At 39.5% G+C, this 27,382-nt stretch overlaps 5 protein-coding genes across 7 annotated transcripts in view; 3 read left to right on the top strand and 2 right to left on the bottom strand.

Moving 5' to 3' along the window:
- The window catches only part of msh3 (mutS homolog 3 (E. coli)), a 32,164-nt gene extending 30,768 nt beyond the window's left edge, over positions 1-1,396 (bottom strand). Inside the window, exons 1-2 of one of the 2 annotated variants that reach the window (XM_058637142.1) lie at positions 1,183-1,396; positions 546-669 (exon numbers count right to left, since the gene is read on the bottom strand). In XM_058637142.1, the coding sequence (XP_058493125.1) occupies positions 546-669; positions 1,183-1,296 (238 nt within the window). In that variant the 5' untranslated portion in view covers positions 1,297-1,396. The remainder of the gene's footprint in view (positions 1-545; positions 670-1,182) is intronic. The other variant, XM_058637144.1, reaches the window with a different exon arrangement.
- Positions 1,397-2,168: 772 nt separating this feature from the next.
- Positions 2,169-13,003, top strand: malt1 (MALT paracaspase 1). Of its 2 annotated transcripts, XM_058636006.1 has the most exons (17): positions 2,169-2,419; positions 3,088-3,254; positions 3,900-4,021; positions 4,838-4,985; positions 5,072-5,250; positions 5,937-6,033; positions 6,173-6,220; positions 6,873-6,896; positions 6,992-7,036; positions 7,707-7,910; positions 8,024-8,201; positions 8,752-8,823; positions 8,933-9,060; positions 9,761-9,910; positions 10,259-10,416; positions 10,548-10,673; positions 12,110-13,003. In XM_058636006.1, exons 1-17 carry the CDS (start codon positions 2,271-2,273, stop codon positions 12,593-12,595), a joined length of 2,481 nt encoding a protein of 826 aa, XP_058491989.1. In that variant the 5' UTR covers positions 2,169-2,270; the 3' UTR covers positions 12,596-13,003. The 2 variants fall into 2 exon arrangements, with proteins under 2 accessions (XP_058491989.1, XP_058491990.1); XM_058636007.1 differs by lacking the exon at positions 6,173-6,220.
- Positions 13,004-13,014: 11 nt separating this feature from the next.
- On the top strand, positions 13,015-18,467 carry emb (embigin). The gene is made up of 9 exons (XM_058636009.1): positions 13,015-14,397; positions 14,957-15,034; positions 15,226-15,409; positions 15,691-15,773; positions 15,883-16,019; positions 16,348-16,509; positions 16,738-16,855; positions 16,978-17,011; positions 17,869-18,467. Exons 1-9 carry the CDS (start codon positions 14,325-14,327, stop codon positions 17,927-17,929), a joined length of 930 nt encoding a protein of 309 aa, XP_058491992.1. The 5' UTR covers positions 13,015-14,324; the 3' UTR covers positions 17,930-18,467.
- Positions 18,468-18,752: 285 nt separating this feature from the next.
- mrps30 (mitochondrial ribosomal protein S30) lies at positions 18,753-23,201 on the bottom strand. The gene is made up of 5 exons (XM_058636008.1): positions 22,563-23,201; positions 21,647-21,792; positions 21,330-21,435; positions 20,366-20,542; positions 18,753-19,233 (listed from the first exon to the last, which is right to left on the bottom strand). Exons 1-5 carry the CDS (start codon positions 23,170-23,172, stop codon positions 18,974-18,976), a joined length of 1,299 nt encoding a protein of 432 aa, XP_058491991.1. The 5' UTR covers positions 23,173-23,201; the 3' UTR covers positions 18,753-18,973.
- A 1,061-nt stretch (positions 23,202-24,262) lies between these two features.
- Positions 24,263-26,875, top strand: hint2 (histidine triad nucleotide binding protein 2). The gene is made up of 5 exons (XM_058635880.1): positions 24,263-24,469; positions 25,245-25,382; positions 26,194-26,298; positions 26,482-26,554; positions 26,652-26,875. The coding sequence occupies exons 1-5, from the start codon at positions 24,389-24,391 to the stop codon at positions 26,741-26,743; spliced, it is 489 nt and encodes a 162-aa protein (XP_058491863.1). The 5' UTR covers positions 24,263-24,388; the 3' UTR covers positions 26,744-26,875.
- Positions 26,876-27,382: the final 507 nt, after the last annotated feature.

Genomic DNA, 27,382 nt, shown 5'->3' with positions numbered 1-27,382 from the left:
CCTGTTTGGAGAGCGACGTCAGAAAAAAGCTTGTACTTAACAGCTTTCCTGAGTGTGGTGGACTATGGGGACACCATTTACATGAATGCAGTATCTTCAGCTCTCCACTGTCTGGACACGGTCTCTCACAGTGCCTTTTGTTTTATTATGTCTTCTCCCCTCGTACCTGTTGACTTTCATCATTCAGAGTAGCTCTGGATCCTATTGGCTTCATTTCCAGGATATTCTCTCACTGTCTGTCCCAAGGGTCAGAACTGAATTGAGGAAATTGCTTGATGTGATTTTATGATGTCATAGGTGTATGTATGTCTTTTTTATTCGGTTTGCTCTTTTATTGCACCAGTGTGCCTCATGGCGAGGTCACCCTCGATAAAGGGACTTCCTGGTAAGATAAAGGTTAACTAAAAATAAATAAATATTGTCAGTGCAGTATCCCATATTTTCCAAAAAAATCATGCTCAAATTTACAAAGCGGTGTTGTTTGTAAAAAGGTCACGTGTGGGTGACACACACACACACACACACACACACACACACAAACCCACCTTTTGTGCTCGGACAGGCTCCAGTGGGCTCACAGTCCAAATCTCTCTCCTGCTGCTGATCTTGCGAAGGTAGTTTTGCTCGCTTTCTTGGCCGCTCCAAATCATCCACTGACTTATGTTTCTGCTGCAGGAGAAGAGCAGCTGAGGATCAGTGTGTGTGTGTGTGTGTGTGATTTGTATTTGTGGCTTTGAGGGCCAAAAATCATATAAACCATACAGAGTGGGAACATTTTGGCTGGTCCTCACTTCTTTAAAGGGCTTTTGGGGGATTAGGACCTGGTTTTAGGGTTAGAATTCGGTTTAGGTTAGGTTGAGGGTAAAGGTTAGTTGTGATGATTAAGATTAGGGTAAGGAGCTAGGGAGTGCATTATGTCTATGAGGGTCCTATGAGGGTCCCCACTATGAATGTGTGTGTGTGTGTTTTATGTTCACAGCACTTTGATGGTGATAATAAATCCCACACAGACCAGAATATGGAGACCAGGAGATCAGGGTAAATAAAAAGCTCTTACAGTGGCCACTTAAAACTGCAATAAAATATAAAAGTTACTTGGTTAGTTCTGTTGTGTCGAATGCATCAGCCAAAGACTTTTCCAGTGTGTGTGTGTGTGTTGCATTCACTGACTGAACTTCTCACCTTGCTTCTTGAAAGCTGCTGTGGAGCAGGATTGTGGTTAATCCCACTCATTTTGGTGAAGTACTCGCTCACGGAAGTCTGCCGGCGGCTGCATTTCTTCACAGACTTTGGCATACTGATTTTCGGTGAAACGGTGAAACAGAAGGAGTATCAGCTCTTGATGTTGTGGCTCTTTTTCAAAACATGCAGGCGGCGCATGTGTTGTGATCGCACCGGCGCGTAAATGACGCAAAGGGAGTCAATCTTTATTCAATCGGAACGCACAGGAACTTCCGGTTTCATGTTTCAAAATTAAACTCGCGTGCTTGACATTAAGATCGACGCTTGTTTTTGATTTATGGTGACAATAGCACATGTGACCTTTTGTGTATTAATAATGTAATAATGTGTATTGACAGTTGAAGATATTTCATTTAAAAACCCTTTTTTTATCACACACAGGACCCCACAAAACCTTTCAACAAATGTTCATATCACAATTTGTCATGGCTGAGGCAACTCCAGCTAAATATTGCCCTGGCATTTTTGAATAACTGATTGCTTGAATGAAAGTTAAAGAATACTGACTAGCATCACGTATATCACATAATCTTACATGATATAGCATGTATTGTAAACAAGAACCTTTCATTTTTTTCAAAATGTTATTTTCCTCTGTGGTCAAGATGTTTCAACTGAAGTGAGCAATCTGTAGTTGGGTAGAGGGGGGGCATTAGTGTTGTGTATGTATCGTCTTTGTCGATTTTAAACTAGTACACTACACTCAACTATTATTATTTCATTTTTTTATTTATCTTATGTGTCGTATGCTTTTGTAACTTGTTTTATGGTGAACAATCTTGGCCACGTCTCCCTCGACATCTCAAGGGACGTCATTTACATTTACAACAGTGTAGGGTATCATCTTGACACATAGACAATCTTTGGCAAAGGTAGACCGCCGGTCGGTGCAGTGGGCGTGTCAGTATCACTTCTATCGCCTTTTCCAGGAAGTAGACTTTTTTTTCTTTTTGACACTTATCAACTGAGAAAGAAAGATAGAAAGACACTGAAGTCGACCGTGGAGGACGCGTCTTGCTGGCTATACCATGTCGGATTGCGTGGACAGGTCCACGAAGATCAATTTGTTAAAGGAGGCGGTCGTGAAGAAACTCTGTGAGGTGTTGGACAAGTCCAGTGACAGAGGATGGCGAAAACTCGGAGAGATAGTCGGTAACGAGAGACGGTTTAAAGTCAGGTGCGTTAAAAAATCACCCTGACTAAAGCCTGTGCATTGATTGCTTTCCGATAAGAATAGAATAGAATAGAATAGAATAGAAGAGAATAGAATACAATAGAATAGAGAGTACAACAACAATAATAATGCTGTTACTATACAGGATCTGGAATTCATTACTCCAAGTTAATAAAAACTATGGCTGACACTACTAACACTTATTTTCTATATTACTTAATCTAATTATTTTAACTAATTTTGTCTTTAAAATATCAGACAAGAGATATAGAGCTTGCGATGATTTCCTAGATTTCATCAAACACATGTTTATGCCTGATTTACATATAATGGATTGTATAGGAGAGGTAATTCCTTTTTTGTTTATTGATTGTGTTTGAGCATATTGTTTGAAATGGATGTCTAAATGTGTACGATTCATTTAGTCCCTTTTGCTTTGTTTTTTACAGCCTGTAACCATAAATGAATAATTAAATTCATATTAACAGTTACACATGAGAGGCTGCAGCCATTAAATGTGTTACTATTTGTCAATTTTGTCCTGCATTTTTCGATATTTAAGCCTTATTTAAGCCGTATTGGTGTGTCAGTATCTTTTTGTGAATTTATTTCTATTTACCTACAAGTAAACTTTCGTGTTTTATTTTCATATCTGAATCATTCCTCTCCAGTTCTCAGGACATGGAGATGTGCTCTCTGAAGGTGTTGCAGCTGGAGGGCAGCCCGAGCCGGATGCTCCTGAGGCTGATGGGAGAGCGAGGCTGCACCACGGGTCACCTGATGGATTACCTCCAAACTCTGGGAAACTCCGAGGCTGTGCAATGCCTGAAACCATCATGTACAGTAGACCCGCCCCCGTGGCTGTTATTATGTTGTCAACCATCCAGAAATGATTGGCATGTCTTTTCTTTGTGTTATATTTTTAGCTTAAAAGTGAATTTACAGTATGACGCCCTTATTGTACAGCGCTAGGCCAGTTTCTTTAGAAATATAGCAACATTTAAACAAAACAAATTGATCAATCAGATTTATGGTAAGGGTTTACTGCTTTCCCGTAGTGTGATGTTCCAATCTGATTTTTGCATCTTAAATCAAAATTTCCGATGCAACAAATTTTTATAATTAAAACTGAGCGAATTTGTTTGTAGTTGTTAAATAGTTTGTATATCATTTAGGATCGTACAATAATATGTCTCGGAAATAATTATATTATAATATATATAATATAATTTCATTCACATATATGGCTTTTAAAGAGCAATAATTTGCTTAAATAAGTTTACAGTCATTGCAACACAATTAGATGGTGGTTTTGAAAGAGAAAACCCCACTAGAGGTATAAGTATATTATTGCCTTTTAAACACTAAATGAAATAAATTAGCCTCACAAAGAAGCAGTATATATCTGCTATAGATGTTTCACATTTTAACTGTGTGAGGCAGATTACAAATTAATCGCACTAAAGTTCTCCTCAATCTTCAGCCTTGCAGATTCTCATCCAGCCTCAATCTCTGGCTCTTCTCTCTGGACACAATCTGCGGCTCAGCTGCCACGCTGTGGGCAAATCTCCAGTTCATTACCAGTGGTTCAAAGGTAAAGAGGAGGTGAGCTACAACACAAACACACATCATTTTTTTGCATCATATTGAGCTGGCAACTGACAATTACTTCTTAATCATTTATTTTCTTTCAAGATTAATTCATTCATTAATTAGTCCATAAAATGCCATGATAGTAGAAATGTTGATTAGTGTTTGACAAACAGCAAATGACCTCAAATGTAATTTATACCTTTCTGCTTTTGTATTTAGTCTGTAACTGGTTGCACTGTACATCAGTGTCGATTAAGTTGTTGCCCTTCTCAGTTTTTGAAGGAAATTTCAAGGAGAAAAAACAATGAGTCACAAACTGTTGCAAAGTTCCAGAGTAACAGGTTCGGGCTTGAAATCCCCTTCAGTAGTTCTTCTCTATCTGCTCAGATACTCAAAGAAACTTTTATTTTCCTGAACCGTATTGTATTTCAATACTAAAGGGGGTGAGATAAAGATCAGAAGCACAATATGCTTGTGCGTACACAGAAATGAGCCACTCCCTGAGCATTTCCAAGTCGAGAAACATGTCTCTGTCATTCTTTGATCCAACCAAAAAAAATAACAAAATGCTTATTTTTATCCTTTAGCAGATAAATGGCTTTCAAATTTACCAAAATCACACAAAATACTTTAGATAAAATGAATGATTAGATCATTTCAATGTAGTTTTCTTTAAAGCTGGCCTAAAAAGGAGCATTACGTCACTTTATTTTGTCTGCATGTTCAGTGACACCCAGGATACCAGAGAACTTTCAAGGAGCTAATGAGGATAAGGAGATGAGATTGTTATATTGGTAAACTGATTTTTCACATTTTGCATAATCTCAGGTACCAAACAGCATGTCTCCAGACCTGGTGATAAGTCCAGTGCATCTCAAGGACATCGGCCATTACATCTGCAGGGTCAACTGTGGAGAGATGTTTGAATTCAGTCAGTGGGCTCAGGTGGATGTTCTAAATATAAACACAAATCATGGTAAGATACTGCTGCAGCTGTTGTTGTTGGTTTACATATTATTCTAAACAATAAAGTGATAATGCTACGTCTCCTCATGGCATCAGGACAGAGTTATCATTCCTTAGAGGGTCGGCTGAAGTTGGTGACCCAGCCTCAGTCCCAGAAGCTATATATGGGGGACGCCCTCCATTTGGAGTGTGGAGCCGTGGGGCGGCCAATCCCTCGATATCAGTGGCACAGAAATGGAGTCCCAGTCCCCAACGCCACAAAGAGGAAACTCGTGGTGAGGAAAGTTCTGATTTTTATGTTGAGTTGCAACATAACGATGTTTATATGCGTCACCTCATAAAACCTTTATTAGGAAAAAAGGTGCCTTAAAGACAGGGCTTAAAAATAGCAAGAGGGAAAACGAAATCCTGAAGATCAACACTTGGTTGCTCACACTCTCGTCACATTAGAACATTTAGACATTCAGAAACATCTGCACAGCCACAAAAATGCCTATCCTCAACTCCATCATTAAGTCAGCCCTACTTTATGGTTCATAGACCTGGAGATAAACCAAAAACACACATTTATTAACACCTGACTGGGGCACATATTTTACACCAGGCAGCCAGAAAAAATCAATAACCATGAGCTGGGGCTAAGGGGCGGGACAAGAGACAGTTTGTGAGCAGATACTGTTTGACACACAGTAAGAAAACCAGCATCCAACATCACCTATACCAGACTCTAGCCTGGAACCCGCAAGGGAAAAGCAAGAGGGGAAGGCCCACAAACCTCTGGAGATTAGACAATGATGTGGAACTGAAAAAACAGGGAATCAGTTGGAGAGAGGCGGAGAAAATAACCCAGTGTCGGGTCAGATGTATGAGTAATGTTGATGGCTTATACTCGGCTAGGGGCGAAGGGCATAAGGAAGTAAGTAAATTAGGTGCCCTGCTGTCATGTGTCTGTACATTTCAGATTCCTCACGTGATGCAGGATGACCACGGCAGGTATCGCTGTGAGATCAGCGGCAGCACCGAGAGAATGTGGACCAATGAGGTTGAAGTGGTTGTAGGTATGTCACACATTTATTTATTTATTCTTAAATCGTTTTTGTTGTAACAGCTCAGTAAATTGCTTGATGTGATTTTATGATGTCACCGCTTCACGGTCATCATGTCTGAGTGATTGTTTGCTTTGTTCTTGACTAAAAGCACCAAGGATAACTGTCCAGGTTTCAGGGGCAATGGAGTGCTCTGAAGGTAGAGTTGAAAAAGCCTGGGACGTGGTGTATTAACTGGCAATCAAATAACAATTAGCTGCATGCTAATCATGTTAATCCTGACTTTGTTATGATCCACATTATTATTATTACATAAAGACTAACCAGCGTTTGATCTTCAGGTTTCACGTGCATGAGTTTTGATTTGACTAATTTCTTTTTCAATCAGCTTGGGTTAGGGTTAACAAATTCCATGAAAAGACCAAAACCAATACTGAACTAATCCTGTTAGACTGATACTAAACTGTATAGCTGTCTGTGTAGCAAACCAAGTAAAGCTTATTCCATTGTCATCTGACAATATAAATCAAGAAAAGAAGTTCCCAGCTCTGTGCAGAGCCTTTTGTATATGTATTAGTAACGGAGCGATTGTGTCACTAATACGTAGATAGAAGGAACTGATTAACTAAAGGCTGCAGCAGTTGGAGAAGGAAAGTCCGACTTTACAGACAAACAAATTGGCCATTCATGGGATTCATTGACAGTAAGGACAGATGAATAATTCTGGTTTTACTCGAGTTGATGTCAGATGCCGTTGGTGTAAGGTTTACTTTTTCTTTGGTCATATTTTTCCCCTGAAATTGAAAACGTCTCTTAAGTAGCTCATCATGTGTTTTATTTTCACTTCCTAGATGATGTTTATGCTATTGGAGGAGGTAAGTCCAACTGTGCTTGTGATGTGTTTATGCATATCTATGAACACATTTCACTTGTACTAACTGTATGACCCTCTGCTGTGTGTTTACTGCAGGTTCCAGTGATTTTTTCCTGAATAGCATTCCAGAGCAACTTTATGGTACATGTCTTTCAAGTGAAATATAAAAATAAGATTGTAATTTTCGATGTTTTTTTTTTTTGCATGTTTAGTAACGCCGGTGTTACGCTGTACGTTGGTGTGTCTGCCATCGTTCTCTCATGACTGATGTTGTGGTTGCTAAAATAAGGATGTGAAACCTTTAACCTGCTTTCTGATAACGTACATTTTAACAGATAAATTGGAGGGAAAAATCTTTAACACCAGAGAATAATGACAGAAAATAGGTGATAAGTAATAATAAAGGTGACACAGAACAGGTTGGTTTACATTGTAAAGCATAAGGTATAATAAGACATCAGAATAGCTGTTATAGTAGATGTGCTTGATACTCAGTGCACTATGACCCACTTCCTTCCTGTATACATTACTTTGTTATCATGATTTTATCACCACTACCTGATTTTGTGCTGTTAGCAACAACCATTATGAACTCATGGGGGGTTCCATTTTCTATAGTTAAATAGTTCTATGCTCAATCTTTGCCTTCCGCCGTCACAGATAAAGAAAAAATATACTATATGGTCATTTGTGATCAAGAATCATATGAAAGATAATTGTTGCTTGAATTTTTACACTTTGCAGCAAACTGTACAGCAGTAAACACTGCACTCTTTAGATTTATTAAATTTATATGCATGTCCACTCTCAGCAACTGACAAAGTGGCCCTGCTGATCGGCAATCTGTCCTACAAGAACCACCCACAGCTCAAAGCTGCGATGGTGGACGTGTACGACCTTACCAACCTCCTGCGGCAGCTGAACTTTAAGGTCGTCTCTTTGCTGGACCTCACTGAGTCAGAAATGAGGAACGCTGTCGATGAGTTCCTGTTGCTCCTTCACAAGGGCGTTTATGGTATGTTGGGATTGTCATTTTTATCTGTGTAACTCCCTTTCTGTCATAAAGTTTTTAGAATATGAATTTCTGTTATTTAACTACTGAACTGAAATGAGCAACGTCTTCTTCAGGTCTGCTGTACTATGCTGGTCATGGATATGAGAACTACGGCAACAGCTTCATGGTGCCGGTAGATGCACCAAACCCATATCGCTCAGCAAACTGTTTGTGTGTGCAGAGCATCCTCAAACTGATGCAAGAGAAGGAGACAGGCCTCAATGTTTTTCTGCTGGACATGTGCAGGAAGAGGTGAGTGCTGAAATCAGTGGGCTATTCCTCTTATCACTTCTCAATCAAATTATCAATAAAAGAAGTTATGTGTGTGGCACATGGTATGTCAAATTCTATAGACATACCATGTCCAGATACCACTGAGCAGCTGCTAAAAAGAATACAGTTAAAATTAGTTTGAGATTAATGCAGGCAAGAAATAAATAAATCTAATAAAACATAGGTGTGAATTTAAAAAAAATCAACTCTCCAGTTTTCTTCGATTGTTGATGTTGCTATGTTGTAAGCACCTTTTTAATTTATTAAATAATCATTTTCATAAGTTTTAAGCAGGAATGCAAAATATCTGCTGCTTCCTGTTTCACAAATGTGAAGATTTGATGAGAGGTGATGGTTCATTTTATTTTTGTGGGCTGTGAAGTGTCGGCCACAAGTAGCAAGACCTCTGAATGACGTCATCATGGGCTATGGGAAACTATTGTATTTGTGAAATTTGATTAAACAGGATTTTTCTTTTAGCATTATAGTGCTGTTGGACATGTGTCTCATAAATGCTTACATTCTCTAGGAACATTCATGATGACAGCGCTACAAATATTGTCCTGAGGGTCACGGCCAACATAGTCTTTGGATATGCAACGCAAGTTCACATGACCAATTTTTCCATTCAAGAATAATCGTATACACCTTTGCCTTAAAAAAAACAACCAAATAATACAGATGTTTTTATCCTTCATTGGGCTGCACAGGTGCCAAGATGCAGAAGCATTTGAGCTGAGCTCCAGTGGTTTCACCAACGGTGTATTCGTCAAGTTTCTGAAGAAGCGACTGCTCGATGATGAGAAGATCACAGTGGTGCTGGACAGAGTTGCTGAAGGTAAGAGAGGCACAGAGACTCTTCTAAAGATGGAATATGTAATATCTTTTGCATGTAAATATTAAAACGAAGAGACTATTGTTAAATATTTTGTTGAAAAGTGTATTTCAACTCGAGTCAAATTGTTTCCAATGTTCTTTTAATCCATAGAAATCCGTATTTCTATTGACTCTAAGTTTTGATCACCTTGTATTGACGTCATCTGCTTTTATGTGTTACTACTAGTTAGCCAGTGTTGTTTTAAATGTTAATGTGTGTATTTGTAACTAATTGATCGCGACTACAAAGCTCTGCCTGTAATGCCTGAACACTTTGGCAGCAGAAGAACAATTCACATGATCCCATGCTGCTTCCTGACATTAACAAACTCGGTCTTCTATTATTATTTGATTTAAGGCCCCCTAGTGGCAGAAATTGTGCATTTAAATAAAGATAAAGTATGTGTATAAACAAATAAAATTGTAGTTTTTGTAACTTAGGCATCACTTCTGATATAAAATGAGAAAATCACATTACTATGACAAGTTATCATCAATAGAAAATGCTCTGTTTAGTTGGGATAAAGGTATTTACTTTTACATGCACGATGGATAAAGGAAAATCTTTTGAGGCTGCTGTAAGAGGCATTTGCTATTAATTAATAGTTAACGTAAGTAAATAAAATGCCTTCAACAACATCAGCTCCTGTGTGTTAAACTAGACATGGGTCAATTTGATGCTACGAGGGGGAAGCAGGCTCTGGAGATTCGCAGCAGCCTGTCGGAGAGGAGAGCTCTGACCGATCCCATCCTGCCCAGTGACAGCGTCGACCTCACTCTTGGTCCCAGTCGCCAGTGGGCTAAGGCTCATGGTGAGTTTGAAACACAAAACTCTCTATTGCATTTTGAAAATGTCTGTTATCACAGCACGGAGGAGCCACTATTTACATACTCGGCACCGCACACTTATTCAAATGTTTGTGATGACGCACACGAGGCTCTCTCCCATTATGCACACATGCTCACACAAAGGTTTTCTGGGAGTAAGGTTACATTAAATCGGGTCATTTTTGATTGTTTCTTCCTGGTAGTTATAAGTCATAACACAACTGTCAGAAATGAAGCCTCCATTGTGGTGTTTTGAGTCACTGGTCTAGATCACTTGTTATGGCAGTTGTAGTGAACGGAAGTGCTGTCCTTGTTTTTGTACATTGTTGTAGAGCTTCCTGAGAGCATGAGTCTCATCTTTGACTGCGGGGCTCAGATCAAGTTGGGCTTCGCTGCAGAGTTCTCCAACGTGCTCGTCATTTACACACACATCGTAAAGAAACCTGAAGACATGTCCTTCTGCCAGGCTCATGTCACAGACTTCTCACAGGTCAGTATACCGTCATGAACACAAGATTATAGATTATAGATTATACAAGATGAATTTTTAAAGGGGTCAACAAGGAGAAGGGAATGTGACTGTGTGCTATGCGTGCAACCTGATTGCTTTCCTTATTGCAGGAGCTTGATGTGGATCCCAAAGAGATGAACAGAGAGACCCCAGAAGAGACGGGGATCTACTTCCTGTCCAGCACCCTGCCACAGCACTGTCTCTACACCAGACTCAGCTCACTGCAGAAGCTCAGGGTAAAGACCTCACCAGTCATTTAGCATAGACACTGAACAAATGCATGTAATTACTGCCAAATGCTTAAATGTAAATGTAAATGTACTGCCACCAGGGGTCTCTCAATCAAATAATAACAAGAGACCTAGTTTAATGACGTCTGGATGCAGTGGGGGATCATGGGAATTGTTGTCCTGCCCGTTTCTCCTGTATGTTGTGCTTTACAGGGAGAACATTGGCAGCAGAAGGCACAGTAAATGGCAATGACAAATGAGTAGTCGTGATCCTATAGTGACACATTCCTTCCTCATTCTGACGTTTCATAGGGTTGTTATTCCCAAGAAGTCATAGTGGAGACGGATAAACTGGATGATGAAAATTAAATGGTCTCTACCTTGGATTTCTATGGAATTTAATAGTGTTGTGAATGTTTTTGCTAATGTCTCTACTCAGCAAAATATATATAACATGGTGCTGTTGTTTTTAGATATTTTAATGCAGAAATGTTTTCCAAGGCAAGTCTATGTATAGATGCATATTACATATTTAATGTGCAGGTATTCAGAATCTCAGAGACCTTTTATTGTCTCTCTTGGGGTGGACAGTATATACTTAAACATAAATAAATGAGTCTATAGCTATGCTTGCACCTCTGTGAGGCTGTAATGCTTGCTGGAAAAAAAAGCTGAATGCTTATGTTGCCACACTAACATCCTCTCAGTGAAACAGGTGATGCTGACAGGAATGTCATAATTTGAACAGATATTTATATACTATACCCAACAATACTATACAGCAGTGCTATACTACACTATAAAGTTCTATTCTGTACTACACATTACTGTGGCAAAATGCTTGTAGAGAATGAATGTATTTCTTTTTCTACGAGAAGCATAGTCTTCTGGTTGTAAACCACACTCCTGTATGAAGCCTCAGGATTTGCAGTTTGACTGGTGTCATGACAGTTTTTGCAAGTGGAAATTCCCAGATGTCACCTGCAACCAGGCTGTCAATCACACCGTTGTCTACTTATGTGCCGTGATTTATTGACTGTTTTCCTCTAAATAGGACAATAATTTACTCAATTGACATCAGGTGCTATTGAATGAGAACTCAAACAAGTGATTGAGACCTTTAACTTCTTAGGAAAATCTTTGCTGACTTTGTAATTCTAGTGAAAAGTAAGCCCACAGACTTCCCACAGACTTCCATTCAAACTTTTCTTCTTTTTGCAATCAGCAGAGTCGCGCACCGTTGGCTAACTGTTACTTCCATCCTAATTCGCGAGCTCCATTTGTTCAAACCGGAAGACTAAGTCCATTTCTATATACAATCTCTGACTAGGAGTCATCCTCTGCATACTAAGAATGATTGTGCACATCTTTTAGCGTTTAACAAGATAATTGATTCTGAGTCATAAAAGAAATGAAGTACTGTTTCCTCCCTTACGCAATAGGAGGAGCTCGTGTTCACCGTGTGCCTTCAGGGCACATTCTCAGACATGGACGATGATCCTGTTCATTGGACCAAAAGCATCAACATTGGGAAGCCACTGATCGCCCGACTGGACCTGTACCGTGCCATGCGGAGGAATAGCTGCCTACGGACCTGTATGATGCCCCACAGCCCGTCCCACAGCCCCTGTCAAAGCCCCAGGTCCGAACACTTCCTCCACCTGCATCACGGGCCTCACCAGGCCCAGGACCCCAGCCGCCTCTCCCCACAGCAAAACCACCTGGACACCTACGAGCGTCTCCAGGGCGCAGTGGGAAGCTGTGGCGACTCCTTCTATGAAAACCTCACAACGTGTCACAACGAGCAGATGCACAACTCAGGTGGTGAGCTGTCGAGCTCACCGGGCAGGTACAGCATCCCTATAGAGGCCAGTGACGACATCAACGAGCTGCAGACTGCTTTCATCAACAGTCTGCATAAAGTGTAATTAATGAAGTTGTAGTTCATGACGGATACCCGATTTAACCCAAACAGAAAAGCAACAATACTAATAATCCAGTGTCATGGTCCCTGAGTCTTTTCAAATTAATTTAAATTATTTAAAGAGAGAAAGTTATAATAATCTGAACACAATTATAAAGTCAGTGCTCGGGCCATAATAAACCTGAGGAGATAGATGTATTTATAACCAAATATTAATACCACACAATGAAAGCACTCTAGGAGTTGTATATTGAAATTTTGTTTTGATGGCTCAGTAACCTATTGTGATATGAATCTCCCCTCAAGATGGCAGTGCAAACTCTTCCTCTCTAGCAGGGACCATGTCCAAAGGGCTATTGCCCAGATATCTTTCACAACTGTGTTTAGCCATGGACTTAATTAATCTGTGTCTTCTCCTGAAGCAGAGTTCACTTTAGTTCACGCAGAAACAGCCAAACCCTGCAGCACGTGATGGGAATTCTGGTTTTTTTACCTATACACGCCTGGTCAATGTTGTGGCAAATGTAAACTTAATGCCAAAGCCACCCAAAGTCGTTAGTTGTAGGCAGGTTCCTATGGGCCTGTAGGTTACTGTTCCAATCCCTCAATCACCAGGGCAAAACACTGTAAACATTGCATATTTATTTCCACTCGCCAGTCCATTGCAGGGACAAACAACCATTCACTCTCACATTCACACCTATGGGCAACAACCCATTGCATGTTTTTGCAAGGCCGGGTCACGAACCTGGGTCTTTTTGCTGCAAAGGCGAGAGTGTAAGAATAATTCTTATTAAGAATATTTACTCAAAGGCTTATGGCCAAAGGTTAACTACTTAAACTGTACACAAATACACAAAAAGTAATCCTGCATTAATCATTTAAACTAAACAAACTCAATACTGGCTCCTACAGTCAATACTAAGCATAGAGAATAAAGATATGAAACAGAAATGGACAAATCCCTGTAAACTGAGTGGTAAGCATAACGTGGGACCTAAACTCGGTGATGTCAGTGTAAATGTTGGTGTAAATACTCACTTGGAGTTACGGATGGTGGTAATAGATTCTGGCAGTTAAGGTCACCGTGACCTTGAAGATTCATAACCTCTGAATTCATACGATTCTGTTCCTTCAATTTTTCCCTGGATAGAGAGATTTAAAAAACAAAAACAAAACAAAAAACAACCTTGGTGGAGGCAAACAACCATGAGGCGTTAATTCTAGTTGTGTACATTAAGCTGATTCTGTATGTATACACAACAAGCAACATTTTAAAAGGGAATCATTATGGTATGTACTGCACACACTTAAGTATTTAGCCAATTACTACTCCCGGCTGTTTTCATGTGGGCAGGCAGTTTGCGTGACCTTCAGCTGACGCAGACACGATCACGTAACAGCACCTTGCAGGGGGAGAGCAACGCGATAGCATCCAGGCTGAAATGTAAGCAATATTCCTGTCACACAGGGTGAGTGTTTGTTTTAACATGAATGCACGAGCCTGCAGGAGACAAAACACCGCAGCGCAGCATCAAGAAATGAACCTCGTGTGACTGAATAATAAATGGGAGTCAGTCAGGCACCCACAGGCTGCAGGGTGACATCACAGCTGCGTCACTCGTGCTGCTGAGAGAGGAGGGGCTGAGAGGTGAAACGATGCAGTGGTCAGAGAACAGAGAGATAGAGCTGGTGAGAGAGGTGTTGCAAGAGAGGACAGAGGGATAGAAATCATGTCAGCCTCATGGGGGAAACTCTTTTTCCAGCTCGTCCTGCTCCTTGCCTCCTGTGGACACATCAATACAAGTAAATGATATTTTCACTGCATGGTGGTGTTGTTAAAGCTTTGGCCTGCTTCTTTGCTTTGCCTCTAAATGTCCTGCAGCACCTTGTGAGGAGAAGAAATGTCATAGATTTGGAAATACTGTGATAAATGATTTTGTTTCAAAGTTGCAGGAGGTTGTCGTTTTCTTGTCTTTATCTTTTTCTCACCTCGGCCTGAAGATAATTCTCCGAGACAGCATTTAGGATGGGACTTTAAAACTCACAATTTGAACCAATAGTCATTAATTATGTATGAACAAACAACCTCCTTTTCTTTTTAGCCTGGTTTTATATTACATGTTTTTAATGGGCTTTGAGCAGCTCCTTCAGCAGCAGCCACCAGCACAGAACAGTGGGAAACATCTATGGATCTATGGTCACAATTCATGACAGGATAAGGATCATCATAATAATGTTGTTGGCCAGTCTCGTTACTGTGGAGACAAAGTACATGTTCCAATAAAATGTTATCTAATCCAATCTAATCTAACCACTGGTACATAAAGACATGCACATGAATGAATATGACCTTTCCTGTCAGAGACACCGAGCCCAACGTCTCCATCGCTGGATCCCATCAGTCCGCTGCCGTCAGATATAAGACGCGTTGTCCTTAAAGGTAAATGTTGACAGGCATCAATCCATCACTTCTATTTTACATTTAATAAGACTACTTACATCCCAGCTTGATGTGTTTACATTAGCACATTTCACAGCACACATCATCGTTTTGATGACATACAGTGTGTGTGTTATGGCAGAGAGCAAGAAATGTGATCACGCGACAGCATCCGCGATCTCCACCCACAGGCGAAAGTCACACGGAGAAAGTTGAGCTTCTGAACCCGGTCGACCTTGCACTCGAGTGCATCTGGAGCGGCAATGAGAACAAAAGTCCAAACATCACCGGTTACTGGAGGAAAGACGGAGAGGAAATGCAGAGCATCCGCGTCACGGTGCAGCTGGAAAATGACAAGTATACCCTCAGACAAGTGTGAGTGGATTCATCACTTTGCTTCAGTGCTATGTTGTCTGATCATAACACGTCCTGGTTTACAAAAATATTTTACAATGCTTTTTGTTTACCAGTTAAACATTTATTATTCTTTTTTTCCCCCCTAAGCAGCCTCAAAACCCTAAAACTACTCTTCACGTAATCTAAAAAGTAATTAGTTTGGTTAAGTTATGTAGTATTTGAACAGTTTGGTACGTCTGGAAACATTGTGCATTTCAAACAGACCAACATTCTGTATTATACGTTATTTTACTTCACAGGTTCAAAATTGTCAGCAAGGAAAACCTTGGGAGTTATTCGTGCTCGTTTGGAGATGAAGCTAAAGTAGATTTTCTTTTGGCAGGTGCACATCACGTCCTCACTTCTCATTCATAATGATTATCAGTATTTACTCTACAATGTTTAAAAGGCAGGGGGTTGAAGGTAATTATCGTTTTTTTTTTTTCCTCCAGGACCACAGATTGGTGAGGTGCGAGATAAGCCCATCGTCAGCTATGTGGGAGATTCTGTGGTGGTCAAGTGTAAAATGGATGAAAAGAAACCAAAGCCAGTGTCCTGGAACTGGTACAGGGCAAATGGCACGGATAAAGTGAGTGACAGGAAGATTTTCATGTGGTGTTAAGTGAGATGTACTTTATGTAGGTGACTACTTCTTAAATAATCCACCTTTTAAGTTTCAAATGCCAAAAGTAGTGTGTACAAACCAGGTTGTTTATGAATTGTAATACTTTCAAAAGTCATATTTGTCCTCCTGGTAAGGAGAAGTAAAGTGCATTTTCTTTATTATAACCCTAAGATGAAGCATATTGTCTGTTATGCAAGATAAAAAAAATAAAAAAAGTACAGCCCTAAGTACATACGACCACTAAATTATTAAGGTGTGAAGTAAAAAAATGCAGGATGCTTTTGTCCTGTAGGAGCAGATTTTCTACGCTGCAGAGCCTCAAAAGTATGAAATCAAAAATCATGAGTGGGCGACCAAGCTGGTGGTGCACAAATTGACAGAGGGAGACTCGGGCTTTTATTACTGTGAAGGGGTTTATGCCGTCAGCACCACGATGGGCCATGTGGAACTGAAGGTGAGTTGTGCAAAGACACCCATTATATATAATCAATGACTTTTATATTGTGGTTCTTGTACTTTACTCGAGTGTTTCTAATAATAGGCGATGTATAGTGATACTCGGCATTATATTTCAGCTACATATCCTATCTTATAATACAGAACATTACATAAATGCAACATTTTGTTGACAGTGGTCCTCTAACTGGTGAATTGTTTTGTCTGTTTGCCTCCACTGCTGAAGGTCATCACCTTCCTGGAGCCTCTGAAGCCCTTTATAGCCATCATTGTCGAGGTGATTGTCCTGGTCGCTGCTATTCTGATCTACGAGAAAAGCCAGTCGAAGAAAAACTCTGCAGGAGGTAGTAATTCGTCCAAAGTTCACACACAGGCGCTCTTTTTGTTTTTTTTGTTTTTGTCAGCATGCTGTGTTTAGGAAAAAAAATATGAATTTGACATTTGAAATGATGTGTTTTACTCACAGGAAATGAGACGAATGCTGACCAAACCAACACACCGTGAGTACTACGGGCCTGGTGCTAACATTTTCCACTGTGACTACCAGATAAAAGACTTATACTAGGCTTAATCAATGCTGTTAAAGGAGTAATAAATCATCTTTCAGCTTCTCCCTTTAGGGGTCGCCACAGCAGATCATCTGCCTCCATCTTGCCCTTGTGTCCAATAATCGATTCACTTTTAGTTTACATTACAGCTACAAGGCGTTGTTAAGATTTATGTATAAATTGCCCGGCTGTGGAAAATCCTCTTTAAAGCTGTAGTGTGTAACTTAATCCACTACATTTAAACTGTTGCCAGATGAGTTCACACAAAGCTGATTGAGCCTAATCCGAATGAAGCATTTTACAGTTTCTGCTACTGAAATGTGAATATTGTCTGTTTTCTTTGCTCCAGATAACAAAGAAATCATTTGAACTGAATCATTTTGGTTTGTGGACAAAACAAGACATTTGAGAACCTCATTATTTCCACGTTTGACAAACACTGATCAGATTAATGGATTATGCAAAATAATCTTTGCCGCTCTAATACTTTAACCCTTTAACACTTAAGCCTCAAAATGTCCAGAAAATGTCCCGTGGGGAGTGCTTTTTGCCCATTTTCCCAGAATAACTTTCAATATCTGGCAACACTGTAGATTTTGCATGTTAAATTTGAACAGTATAAAACATATTTAAAATAACATTTGCTTGAGTCTTTCACTCAATGTCTAAAAACAGGCCAAAAAAAGATAAAAGTTGTAATTACGGCAATGCAAAGTGCACTTGAGCAAACGTGTCGTCTGTGATACACTCTGTGTTAAAGGGTTAAGTGTGATTAAGTATATTCGTGTGGGTTTTTTTGTCTTCATCAGGACGCCTGGAGACAATAACGGACCCGAGGAAAGCTCGTCAACGAGACAGCGCAAAGCTTAAAGACAGTCCAGAACGTTCTGCTTGGTTTTTTTCCCTCATTCTCAAATGTGAACCTAAGAGCTTAGTAATATTAAAACAAACACGTTGTGAATTTGTCACTCATGATAAATCAAAGCAATAACCTTCACTTTATAATCACTCACTCGATTTGTGATCTTTTTGAGTTGAAACCATTCCATAACCTCACGTTCCTGAAGCGAAACCTGCTTCACACCTTTACACTGCCTTTGTCACTCAGTTCAAGCAAAAGTATAACGTCTTTACTTATTATTTATGGATGTGTGCCTTACACTCTCAAAGAGCGAATGACTTCCCATTTAACATGTGCTAGCAATGTGTCACATGATATTTATATTACTTTAATGACATGTCATATCAAGATATATCATCACATATGCAGATATTTATATTATATATAGTTTCCATGTAATGTAACTTGTAATCAGAAGATGATCAGAAGGGATATATTTTCCTCCGAATTGTGATTCAGTGTGTTTCACTATTTATGTAAACAAGAAGATTAAAACGTTACAAATCACTGTCACTGGGTTTGTCTCAGCCGCTGTGCTGCGTACTTCCTGTGTTTACAGATGTTGAGAACAGCTGTACGAGGAAAAAATGGGGGGTACAAAGCATTTTTGCTATTTGCTAAATTTTAAAACAAGTTATTTAGACTGAAGCGAACAGCATAAGTGAAAATATGATGGTGGTTGAAGTGTATTACAACTGTAAAAGACCTAAAACAAACCTAAATGGCTTTTTGTTACAGACTATATAAAGGCAAGTTCTGAGGTGTTTGGGAAACCAATGATACAGTCATGGATAAATTAATACTAATGAATTTATTATTAATACAAGACTCTGTGATTAATTATTTATTTCTGCATAAATAGTCTGCACAGAAATGTGTTTTCTGCTTTTTTTTTGAGCCTTGAATTGCAAACAGACAAGCAAATGAATATACCATCTCCACCAACGTCTTCCAATGCTTTGTCAAAAGACACATTTCCCATCGGTAGACGGTCACAAGAGAGGACAGGAAGTCTATGGCTGGTTCATGAGGAAACTGACCAGAAGCTTGATGACGTCGTCATTCAGACCCACCACCTCACCGTCCTGCACGTTGTCGTACAGTCGCAGGCTCTCTGTGCCCCACAGGAGGTTTTTCCTGGGGTTGTTGGCGTCCGTTTCTACAGAGAGAGCGACTGTGTTGAGCTGGTAGCAGAAGAAGGAGAAGAAGTGGCCGTCGGTGATCACAGCCTGGGACGCGAACGGCCTGGTGACATCCTCAAAAGTCCAGAAACCTGCAGAGGTGAGAAGGAAGTTTGACCCCATGTTATTTCTTATACTTTTTTTTTTTTTTTTCACATGGCAAGACTTAAACATGAATATTGGTCATCTAACACTGGACGTTCACCACAATGTGAAAGGCGTCAATGACAGAACAATTGAGGGATTTTACATTTTTACCACTAATTTGCACTTCCCAATGATATCGATGATTCATTGAATAGTAAATGGATTAAAATAAGATGAATACACAATATTTCGCCCTTTTGAAATACATTTTTAAAAGACTTTTACAGAAACTAAACAGACATTATACAATCAAATGTAGATGCTTTTACAATACAATTTAATAATGAAAGACTAAATAAATATAAGACATCAACTGATCTCTTGTACAGAGACACATTTCCTGTGTAAAGCACTTCCATTATTTGCTGATCCATACACGCGTTCCAAAAGATGAGGCGCACGTATGTACTTATCCTCTATTGCAGTGACTGGCACACAACATGTAAATTAAATTGAGAGCAAGTGCTTATTTGACAGCTATAAAAAAAAAAAGAAATCAGGTAAAGCCTGCCCCACACTAGAGGATTTTTTTAAAATCTGACCAGACACAACAAACTTTGTAACTGATTTTTGATGTTTTAATCCTGGGAAAGCACAGACTAGACAATCCAGTCAAGACGCAGGACCTCACACTTGGGGTTTAATCAAACCATTTCAGGGAGGAGATGCCAGGGATTTGAGATCTCAAAGAATCTTCCGTGATTTAATGTGACTGCAGAATGTACCACAGACATGGAGGCAGACTGTCTCCCCTGTTCAGTCGTAAATATCAAATGTACAAAATCATGAATGAATGAATGAATGAATGAATGAAATCAGCTAAATGATGCGTCCAATGTCAATGAAATTGTTTGCGTCTGTTAACCCCTCACACTACAGGATAATTTGGCCAGAAAAAATTGTTCAAATCAGCCTAAAAACAGAAGCACCCCCACAATTCGGAAGGACCAGATCAGGACCTAAATCTGGCTAATTATCCTCTAGTGTGGTGCAGGCTTAACACAACAATATAAGCTGTAAAATCCACCAGTGTTAAAGAAAGAGATGCATCCGTCATCAGTGTTCTGTGTCTCTCACCCTGGTACATGGCCTGAGCTCCTGTCCACGCAAAGAGGCTGGCGAGTGCGTTGGCTCGGAGGAACACCTCCACCTGGTCAGACTGCTGCCGCCGAGCCATCCGGTCTCTTTGATACTGGTCAGGAACCAGGTGGAACTGAGTGTGACCATAGCATGCTGGGTCTGGTAGTTTAGCACCTGTTGAAGGGATTAGGACACAACTGAAAGAGTAGTTAAGTTGCTCATAATTAATGAGCAACTTTTATGATGATGAATTCATTATTTATGTCCATTCAAAAGTAAATAGAATCATATTGTGGTTGCAGCTTCTGCGACACAATAGTTCATTAGGGGTGGTAAGTGAAATTATATCTACATCTATATATGAGACACCAAGTATGGATTTCATTTTTAACTGCCGTTAGAAATAAACATTGTTGGTGATGTTTCAGTCCACTAGATGGCGCCAAGAGCTCACTCTCACTAGTACGAGTGTATCGCGACATATGATTTTGCAAAAAATTACTCAGTATTTTCGTAGTATGATGATAAAATCATACCGTGACGTAAATATTGTGATCATATCGTATTGTGGTGTCTCTGGCGATTCCCTCCCCTATAATTTATATTTCATATTCAGTTAAATATTTGTCTTCTCTAATCGTAACCAAATAAAGAACTAATTAGTCAATAAAACAATCAATAGTTAAACAATAATGAATTTCTTTATATGGTTGAAAGGTTTTTGCTGTGATGCAAACAGAGATTTAAAATTGCACACTGATGCACCCTAGTGACATTAAGAGGTAATACAATAACGAGTGATTTGACATGACATGTAGGACACACACGTTCACTTGACTAAGAGTGACCTCTGAACAACGTTAAAGAAAAATACAATTATTTTCAGTGTATGTTCCTTTGGTGGCTCAAAAAAATAATAATGACATAACCAAAAGAGGCTGGACTTTTGTGGCTGCGTTACCTGTGAAGATGTTGTTGTCATACTGTCGTCTGAACATGGGCATCAGGTTTGGAGCTAACGTGATCTCTGGAACTTCAGCTGCGTATGAGGCCTCCATTGGAGTAAACTAATACAAATTGAATAGAAAGTGATTAGTGATTTGATAAACATCATTGGCATCTGAGATTAAATGAGCCGAGTCCTTCAACGGTGGGTCCACTGAGTTTGAAATGAAACATAGAAAGCAGTATGCAACACTCACAGTCACAATTATAAGGTATTCTGTGTTGGTTTTTTACACATTAATTTGATGGTGATAAAATAAAAATTATTATTACCTGTGGAAGTTGCTGAGTGATCCTAATCTGACTGTTCGGCTTGTCATCAATCTGGAACCTGATAGGCTCTTGTCGGCCTTTCCGGTGTCCTTTTGGGATGATTCTCTGTCCTCTCCTCCAATAAAAGTTAACTTGGGGATTAATATCTAAGAAAGGGAATAAGCAGTAAAGTATGATACATGTCTTTTTGGAAGTAGGCTGTTTCTGAATATTTGTACTTCTGCTTGGCTTTTTTTCAATTAGCATTATTTAGGGATGCACAATATTGGACTTTTAGAGGATAACCGATATGATGCAGATATAAATACTGTATATGTTTTTCCCTGCAGCCAACTGCAGAGGTCATTTAGTTTTTCCTGTAGCAAAATGAACAAATATTTCATACTCATATAGATATACATTTACTTCATTGAGCAAAATAATGTTGCAGAGGGCGCCAGCATGGGAGTATCACTATTATAGTCATAAGTCATATCGGCAGATCTTATACATCCAGCTAGTAAGGGATGATTTGGTAGGGATGGGATGATACCACTTTTTTGTGTCCGATACCAATATCACAAACTCGAGCATTACCAATATCAGTCCGTCATTTTAGACCAATTATGAACTATGAAGGTGTTAACAACACATTTATGCTGAGTCATTTCAAAGACACAATTCTCCAACTTCTACTAACTTTTTGGATAGTATTGGAATTTCATTTTTATCTGTCCAATATGTGAAGCAGTGATTTTGACCAGTATCGGACCGATACCGAGCAGATATTATATAAGTGGGCATTGTGTTGTTGGAATGGAAATTATTTTAGTGTTATCGTGAGTCATATTGAAAAAATCTTTTCCTAACCACTGTTTTGCTGCCTTCACACACAATGAAGAATGAACTTCTTTCACCTCTGACTAAACGTCCTTACCTAGACTGCAGAGTCGAAGCAGTGGGTTAAATCTGGACAGACTGTGGGTGAGTTCAGTCACCAGGTTTCTCAGGAAGGGTCCGACTACCATCTCCTGCTCTCGGAACAAGAAAGTTTTGCGTTGATTTATGTGCCAGTGCTCCTGTAAAATAACACGAGTGACCAGTGAGCGGATGTCCCTGAACGCATCATCGTCGATCTCCAGTGCAGTTGTGGTTCGAGCTGCGGCCGGCGGCGACTGATCCACGCCAGTGGTCTTCAGCGGGGCCTGCGTGAATTTCTCGGGCAGACCCGGGATGTAGGCGGTCTTGGTGAAGTGCTGGTACCATCTGTCTGCGTTCCGGGCGAAAGTCTGAGGGTAAACCATGAATTTCTTCCGCTGGATACGAGTGATGAGGGAGAGCTTCTCCTCCACCGGGGAGGCGCATATCTTTTGCACATGCTCCTGAACTTGCCGCAGAAGCGCCGATTTGCTTTTTGCCGTGCGAGAAGGGACGATGGGGGGATACTGCGGCTCCTTGACCGCAACCTCAGTGTGGACGAGTTTTCGGTGTCTGAATGGAGGCAGGTTTTTAGGAAACAGCAAGGGCAGCCGTGTGCGGGCCGCCATGTTCTTCCAGCTTCTACTTCTTCTTTTCATTTGTTGGCAAAATAACTAGTAGTCTTCCTGATTAGCGCCCCCTGCCGCATGAAAGTCAGAAAATCAATATTTTCAGCAGCTCCCAAACCTTGGGTTCTAAGGTATAAAAATACAACAAAATGTCCAAGTCCCACTCAGATATTTATAATTTTAGAGCCGACCAAAGGCATAAAGTGAACTAAGCAGCTGAATGTGTATTTTAAAAAAAAAGAAAAGAAAGGAGAACAAAAAAGACTTAACATTGAATAACTGCCAGATATTGAACGTTTAAGTTATTTTTGAAAAAAATATTTTTTTTCCAAGCCATAAAATCAAAATAAATCCGAGCGGCCTAGTTATAATTATGGTCATTAGAGTGTTAAGCATTAGTTTCGTGTTCTCTATTTTTACACCAAAAATAATATTATAATTTCTAGTGGAAACAACCCTGTATTTTCTATGTAACCATCCCATAAAGTGTTTTCAGGACAATTGAGTATGAGAGCTGTAGTATCTTCATTCAAAGAAGTGAGATCCACACTTGTAATCAGTTTACTGAACACATGCAGCATGATACACATACCCCCAACCTGTACAACTGGCCCAAACACGCCCTCTGCTGGCGCCACAGGCACTGCAGCACAACATACCCAACAACAATCAGCCTTTCGATGAGCCCTGAACACAAATCACACACATGTAACCTTACACATAAACAAGGGATTAGCTGCGATACCACAAGAGCAAACCGGTTTTACTGCTTTATTTACGTTTAATATAGCAACAGAGCACTTGCATGTACCGCCGCTGACACTTAGCAGCAGTGACCGTTGAGCCTTGTTAACGTTCTTGAACGTCACTTGTGGCCTCATAAGAAGCTGCCTTTGCAGGACACTCAAAACATCACGTAAATTTGAGATACTTTAATATAATGGCGGAAATTACAAAATATGCACATTCAAATGAGACATTTGTTAATCGCAGCCACGTTCAGCTACTGACCGGATTATGTCAAATCACGTTGAACGTTGAGTTTTACACTTTAAGGTTATATCCAAGGAAGCGTCAGGATTTTTTCAGCTGGTCCGTGAAAGCAGCACCTGCGAGTTTTGGTTCGTGTTAGCAAGAGTTTTGGACTGTGTGCAGTTGTTTACAGGCCATACAGAGGCATTCGATGACATATTAACATTCTGGTTAACAAACAAAAATGTATTTTCGACAGATTTTGCGAACACGGTTCGTGGGGGCCGTTCATCTAAACCGTTTGCAGCGTGTTTATCAAGCTCAGGTAGCTGCTCCAAGAATAAACAGACTTGTTGTGATTCTCAGTAACATTTCCCGTGTTGTAGCTGCAGCAGAGCATTTGGACAACACCTGTGTAGTCCACTGTGGTGGTGACTGTGGGAAATCTGCAGAGGTTTGAGTTATTGTGACGTTGACTCGATATGGTTTCAGTTTACATGGTAGCACACAGCAGAATAACTTTACCAGTCTCAATAAGACAATATCATGTAAAGGGCATTTTCTGATAACTATAATCTAAATTAGGTAACACTTTCATGAAATAGTTATGAGATTATGAAGTGTTTCGAATCGACTACAGGATCATAAGGCCCCAAACCGATTCCATACGTGGTTTAAACAGAAATGGGGCAATGGGGCTGTAACCAGTTTTCCATTTAATGTGAACAGCGCAAGTCTAAACTTTTTTAAATCTGATTTCGACCACATGTAAAATATAGACGGGTAGACCGATGAATTACTTTTATTTATTATTATATTATTAATTATTATTTAATTAATTGACTGATTATTACTTATTTATATAAGCTTACATATTGTTGTCCTCAGAAATTTGATGAATACTACTAAGTGCACTAAAACCTCGTGGTTTTTTTTAAGGTTTAATTACTTTAATTGCCTCTTTCAAGTTGTTGATATTTAGACAGTGCAATGTTCTTTATTAAAAACAGAACTTATCTTATTTTCAGAGTAAGTTAAACAGTCTGAACATTTGTGTCTATGTATTTATTTCCACATGTGTCTCCTCTCCCTGATCATAGAGACAACTGTGCACCAAAAGTGATGAGGTGAGGCTGGCAGAGGAGGCCAGCAAGAAGTATGGCTCCCCAGCTCAGACCATCTTCTCCAAAGTGATCGACAAAAGCATCCCTGCAGATATCATTTATGAAGACGAGAAGGTAAACATTACAACACATCTGTAAAATGGATAGCTCTGTCGGATTACTCAACGTGGAGTTTAGAGATTGATAAGCACATGCTTATTGACAGAGTCAAGAGTTTCTACATTTTGATAAGAGGTGAGAGGAGAGTGAATGAAAGTCAACATAGAATGTGGAAGACAAGAAAAGAGATGCACGTCGTTTTGAATAGAAAGTCAAAACAAACACCTGTGTGACTTCAAAGGTTTGCATGGACAGCAGAACTTTGATATAAATCCCCTCAAACTATCATAATCAGAATAAACTCAATAGTCAAGATTATTGTGCCCAGTGATCCCTTGAAGACTCAGCAGAAGGAATGGGTTGATCACTGAGATTGGCAAAGTAACATGTGGTCAAGACGGTGGTGTTTTGGAAACAAGTGGTGATGAGAGACAAAGGCAAAAACACTGCTTCTATATGTGGGCGTAAATAATGTGTGTTTAACTGCTCGTGGTGCAGGAGACTTCACAAAGAAGTAAATAAATAAAAATTCTGTTTGCAAATGTCTTCCTGTCAGTCGTCATGAATAACTTAAAGCAACAGAAGCTGAAACTGTCATTTTTTCCTGACTTAAACATCACTGGGAAATAAATGTGTATGTAGGAGTATAGAATTGTAAATATGAAAGATGGACTCTTAGCTGGCTATAAAGAGTATTTGAAACCTGCAATATCTTCTTAAAGAGAGGCTTACTAAGTGTAGACATGCATTTACAAGAAACTATATTTGTGATTGACCCCAATTTCTTTGAATATAACTATTTTTTTTTTGTGTGTGTTTTTATTAGTGTTTGGCATTTAGGGATGTCAGCCCCCAGGCCCCGGTTCATTTCCTGGTCATTCCAAGGATTCCTATTCCGAGAATAAGTGAGGCCAAAGACGAGGATGCCGAGGTGAGTTAGTCCATTACTTTCTGTCTAATTTGACTACGTTCAGATTACCAGTCACATTGTACAAATCCAGTTCAAATCCTTCTCAAAACAGATCAGATTTGACTATAAGATAAGACTTTGTTACCTGTGAGAGGTAACAGAGGCCCAGTGTAAGCAAAGACTAACCCAGACTCCAACTTCCAGCTCTTAGGGCATTTGTTGGTGGTCGCCAAAAATGTTGCAAAGCAGGAATCTCTAAAGGAAGGATACAGAGTGGGTAAGTCAGTTGTCAGACCCACAATCATTCATGTGAAAAATACACACTATTTATTTACCTCTTCTTTGACGACTGTGGGTGTGTTTGTCCCCTTTAGTGATCAATGATGGAAAACACGGTGCTCAGTCGGTTTACCACCTTCACATCCACGTCCTGGGAGGAAGACAGATGACATGGCCACCAGGATAGGATAACAGTGTTAATGTGTCTTTTTAAAATGTTCAATCCTGATCCAAACAAACTTAACCCCACAATATATGAAATTGTAAATATGTGGATTTCAACAAATGTAAAAATAAATGCTGAAGAGTAAAGACATTGTTTCATGCAGCCAAAAATATGTGTGACATCATTATATTTTCTCTTTAAATTGTAGCACGTAAGGGAAAAAAAAGGGTGACTGGTTTCCTGCATGCAGAGCAGAGCACACAGTGCTTTTATTTGTTGACCTCCATCTCTCTCTCCACCAGAAAAAAAGAGAACAAATGTTAAAACACCTGAGCCAAATGTCACAATACCTCAGCGTCACTGATAAAAAAAATGTCAAATGATGTAAACAAACAGATACACGCATATTAGAAAACACTGAAACTGTGGGTTCTGTTAGTAGACAAGCACTAACCTTGTATTGTACATCGTTATCCTGCTTTACAAAACAGTATTTTTTTGCATTTTGTAACATTAATGAGTACAAATTGAAGCTTATATTAGATTATGTTTTTTTATCATGATATATATTTAATAATAAGCCATCCAAACCATTAACCACCACCCTAATAATAATTAATAAAATATGATTTGCTATCTACAGATAAGCCATTGATAAAA

This window comes from Solea solea, chromosome 8 (assembly GCF_958295425.1).
Source record: "Solea solea chromosome 8, fSolSol10.1, whole genome shotgun sequence".
Taxonomy (NCBI): Eukaryota; Metazoa; Chordata; class Actinopteri; order Pleuronectiformes; family Soleidae; genus Solea; species Solea solea.
Note: the sequence above shows the minus strand (reverse complement) of the source record. Positions and strands in the feature narration are given on the sequence as shown.

Coding starts and splice junctions, on each gene's coding strand:
- emb (XM_058636009.1), top strand. CDS start 14,325: ATGTCAGCCTCATGGGGGAAACTCTTTTTCCAGCTCGTCCTGCTCCTT. Junction 14,398..14,956: donor CTGTGGACACATCAATACAA/GTAAATGATATT, acceptor CTTTCCTGTCAG/AGACACCGAGCCCAACGTCT. Junction 15,774..15,882: donor AGTAGATTTTCTTTTGGCAG/GTGCACATCACG, acceptor TTTTTCCTCCAG/GACCACAGATTGGTGAGGTG.
- hint2 (XM_058635880.1), top strand. CDS start 24,389: ATGTATTTTCGACAGATTTTGCGAACACGGTTCGTGGGGGCCGTTCAT. Junction 24,470..25,244: donor AGCGTGTTTATCAAGCTCAG/GTAGCTGCTCCA, acceptor CCCTGATCATAG/AGACAACTGTGCACCAAAAG. Junction 26,555..26,651: donor AAAGGAAGGATACAGAGTGG/GTAAGTCAGTTG, acceptor TGTCCCCTTTAG/TGATCAATGATGGAAAACAC.
- mrps30 (XM_058636008.1), bottom strand. CDS start 23,172: ATGGCGGCCCGCACACGGCTGCCCTTGCTGTTTCCTAAAAACCTGCCT. Junction 21,793..22,562: donor GCTTCGACTCTGCAGTCTAG/GTAAGGACGTTT, acceptor TCCCTTTCTTAG/ATATTAATCCCCAAGTTAAC. Junction 20,543..21,329: donor TGACAACAACATCTTCACAG/GTAACGCAGCCA, acceptor TCCCTTCAACAG/GTGCTAAACTACCAGACCCA.
- malt1 (XM_058636006.1), top strand. CDS start 2,271: ATGTCGGATTGCGTGGACAGGTCCACGAAGATCAATTTGTTAAAGGAG. Junction 8,824..8,932: donor ATAGTCTTTGGATATGCAAC/GCAAGTTCACAT, acceptor TGGGCTGCACAG/GTGCCAAGATGCAGAAGCAT. Junction 10,674..12,109: donor GCTCACTGCAGAAGCTCAGG/GTAAAGACCTCA, acceptor CTTACGCAATAG/GAGGAGCTCGTGTTCACCGT.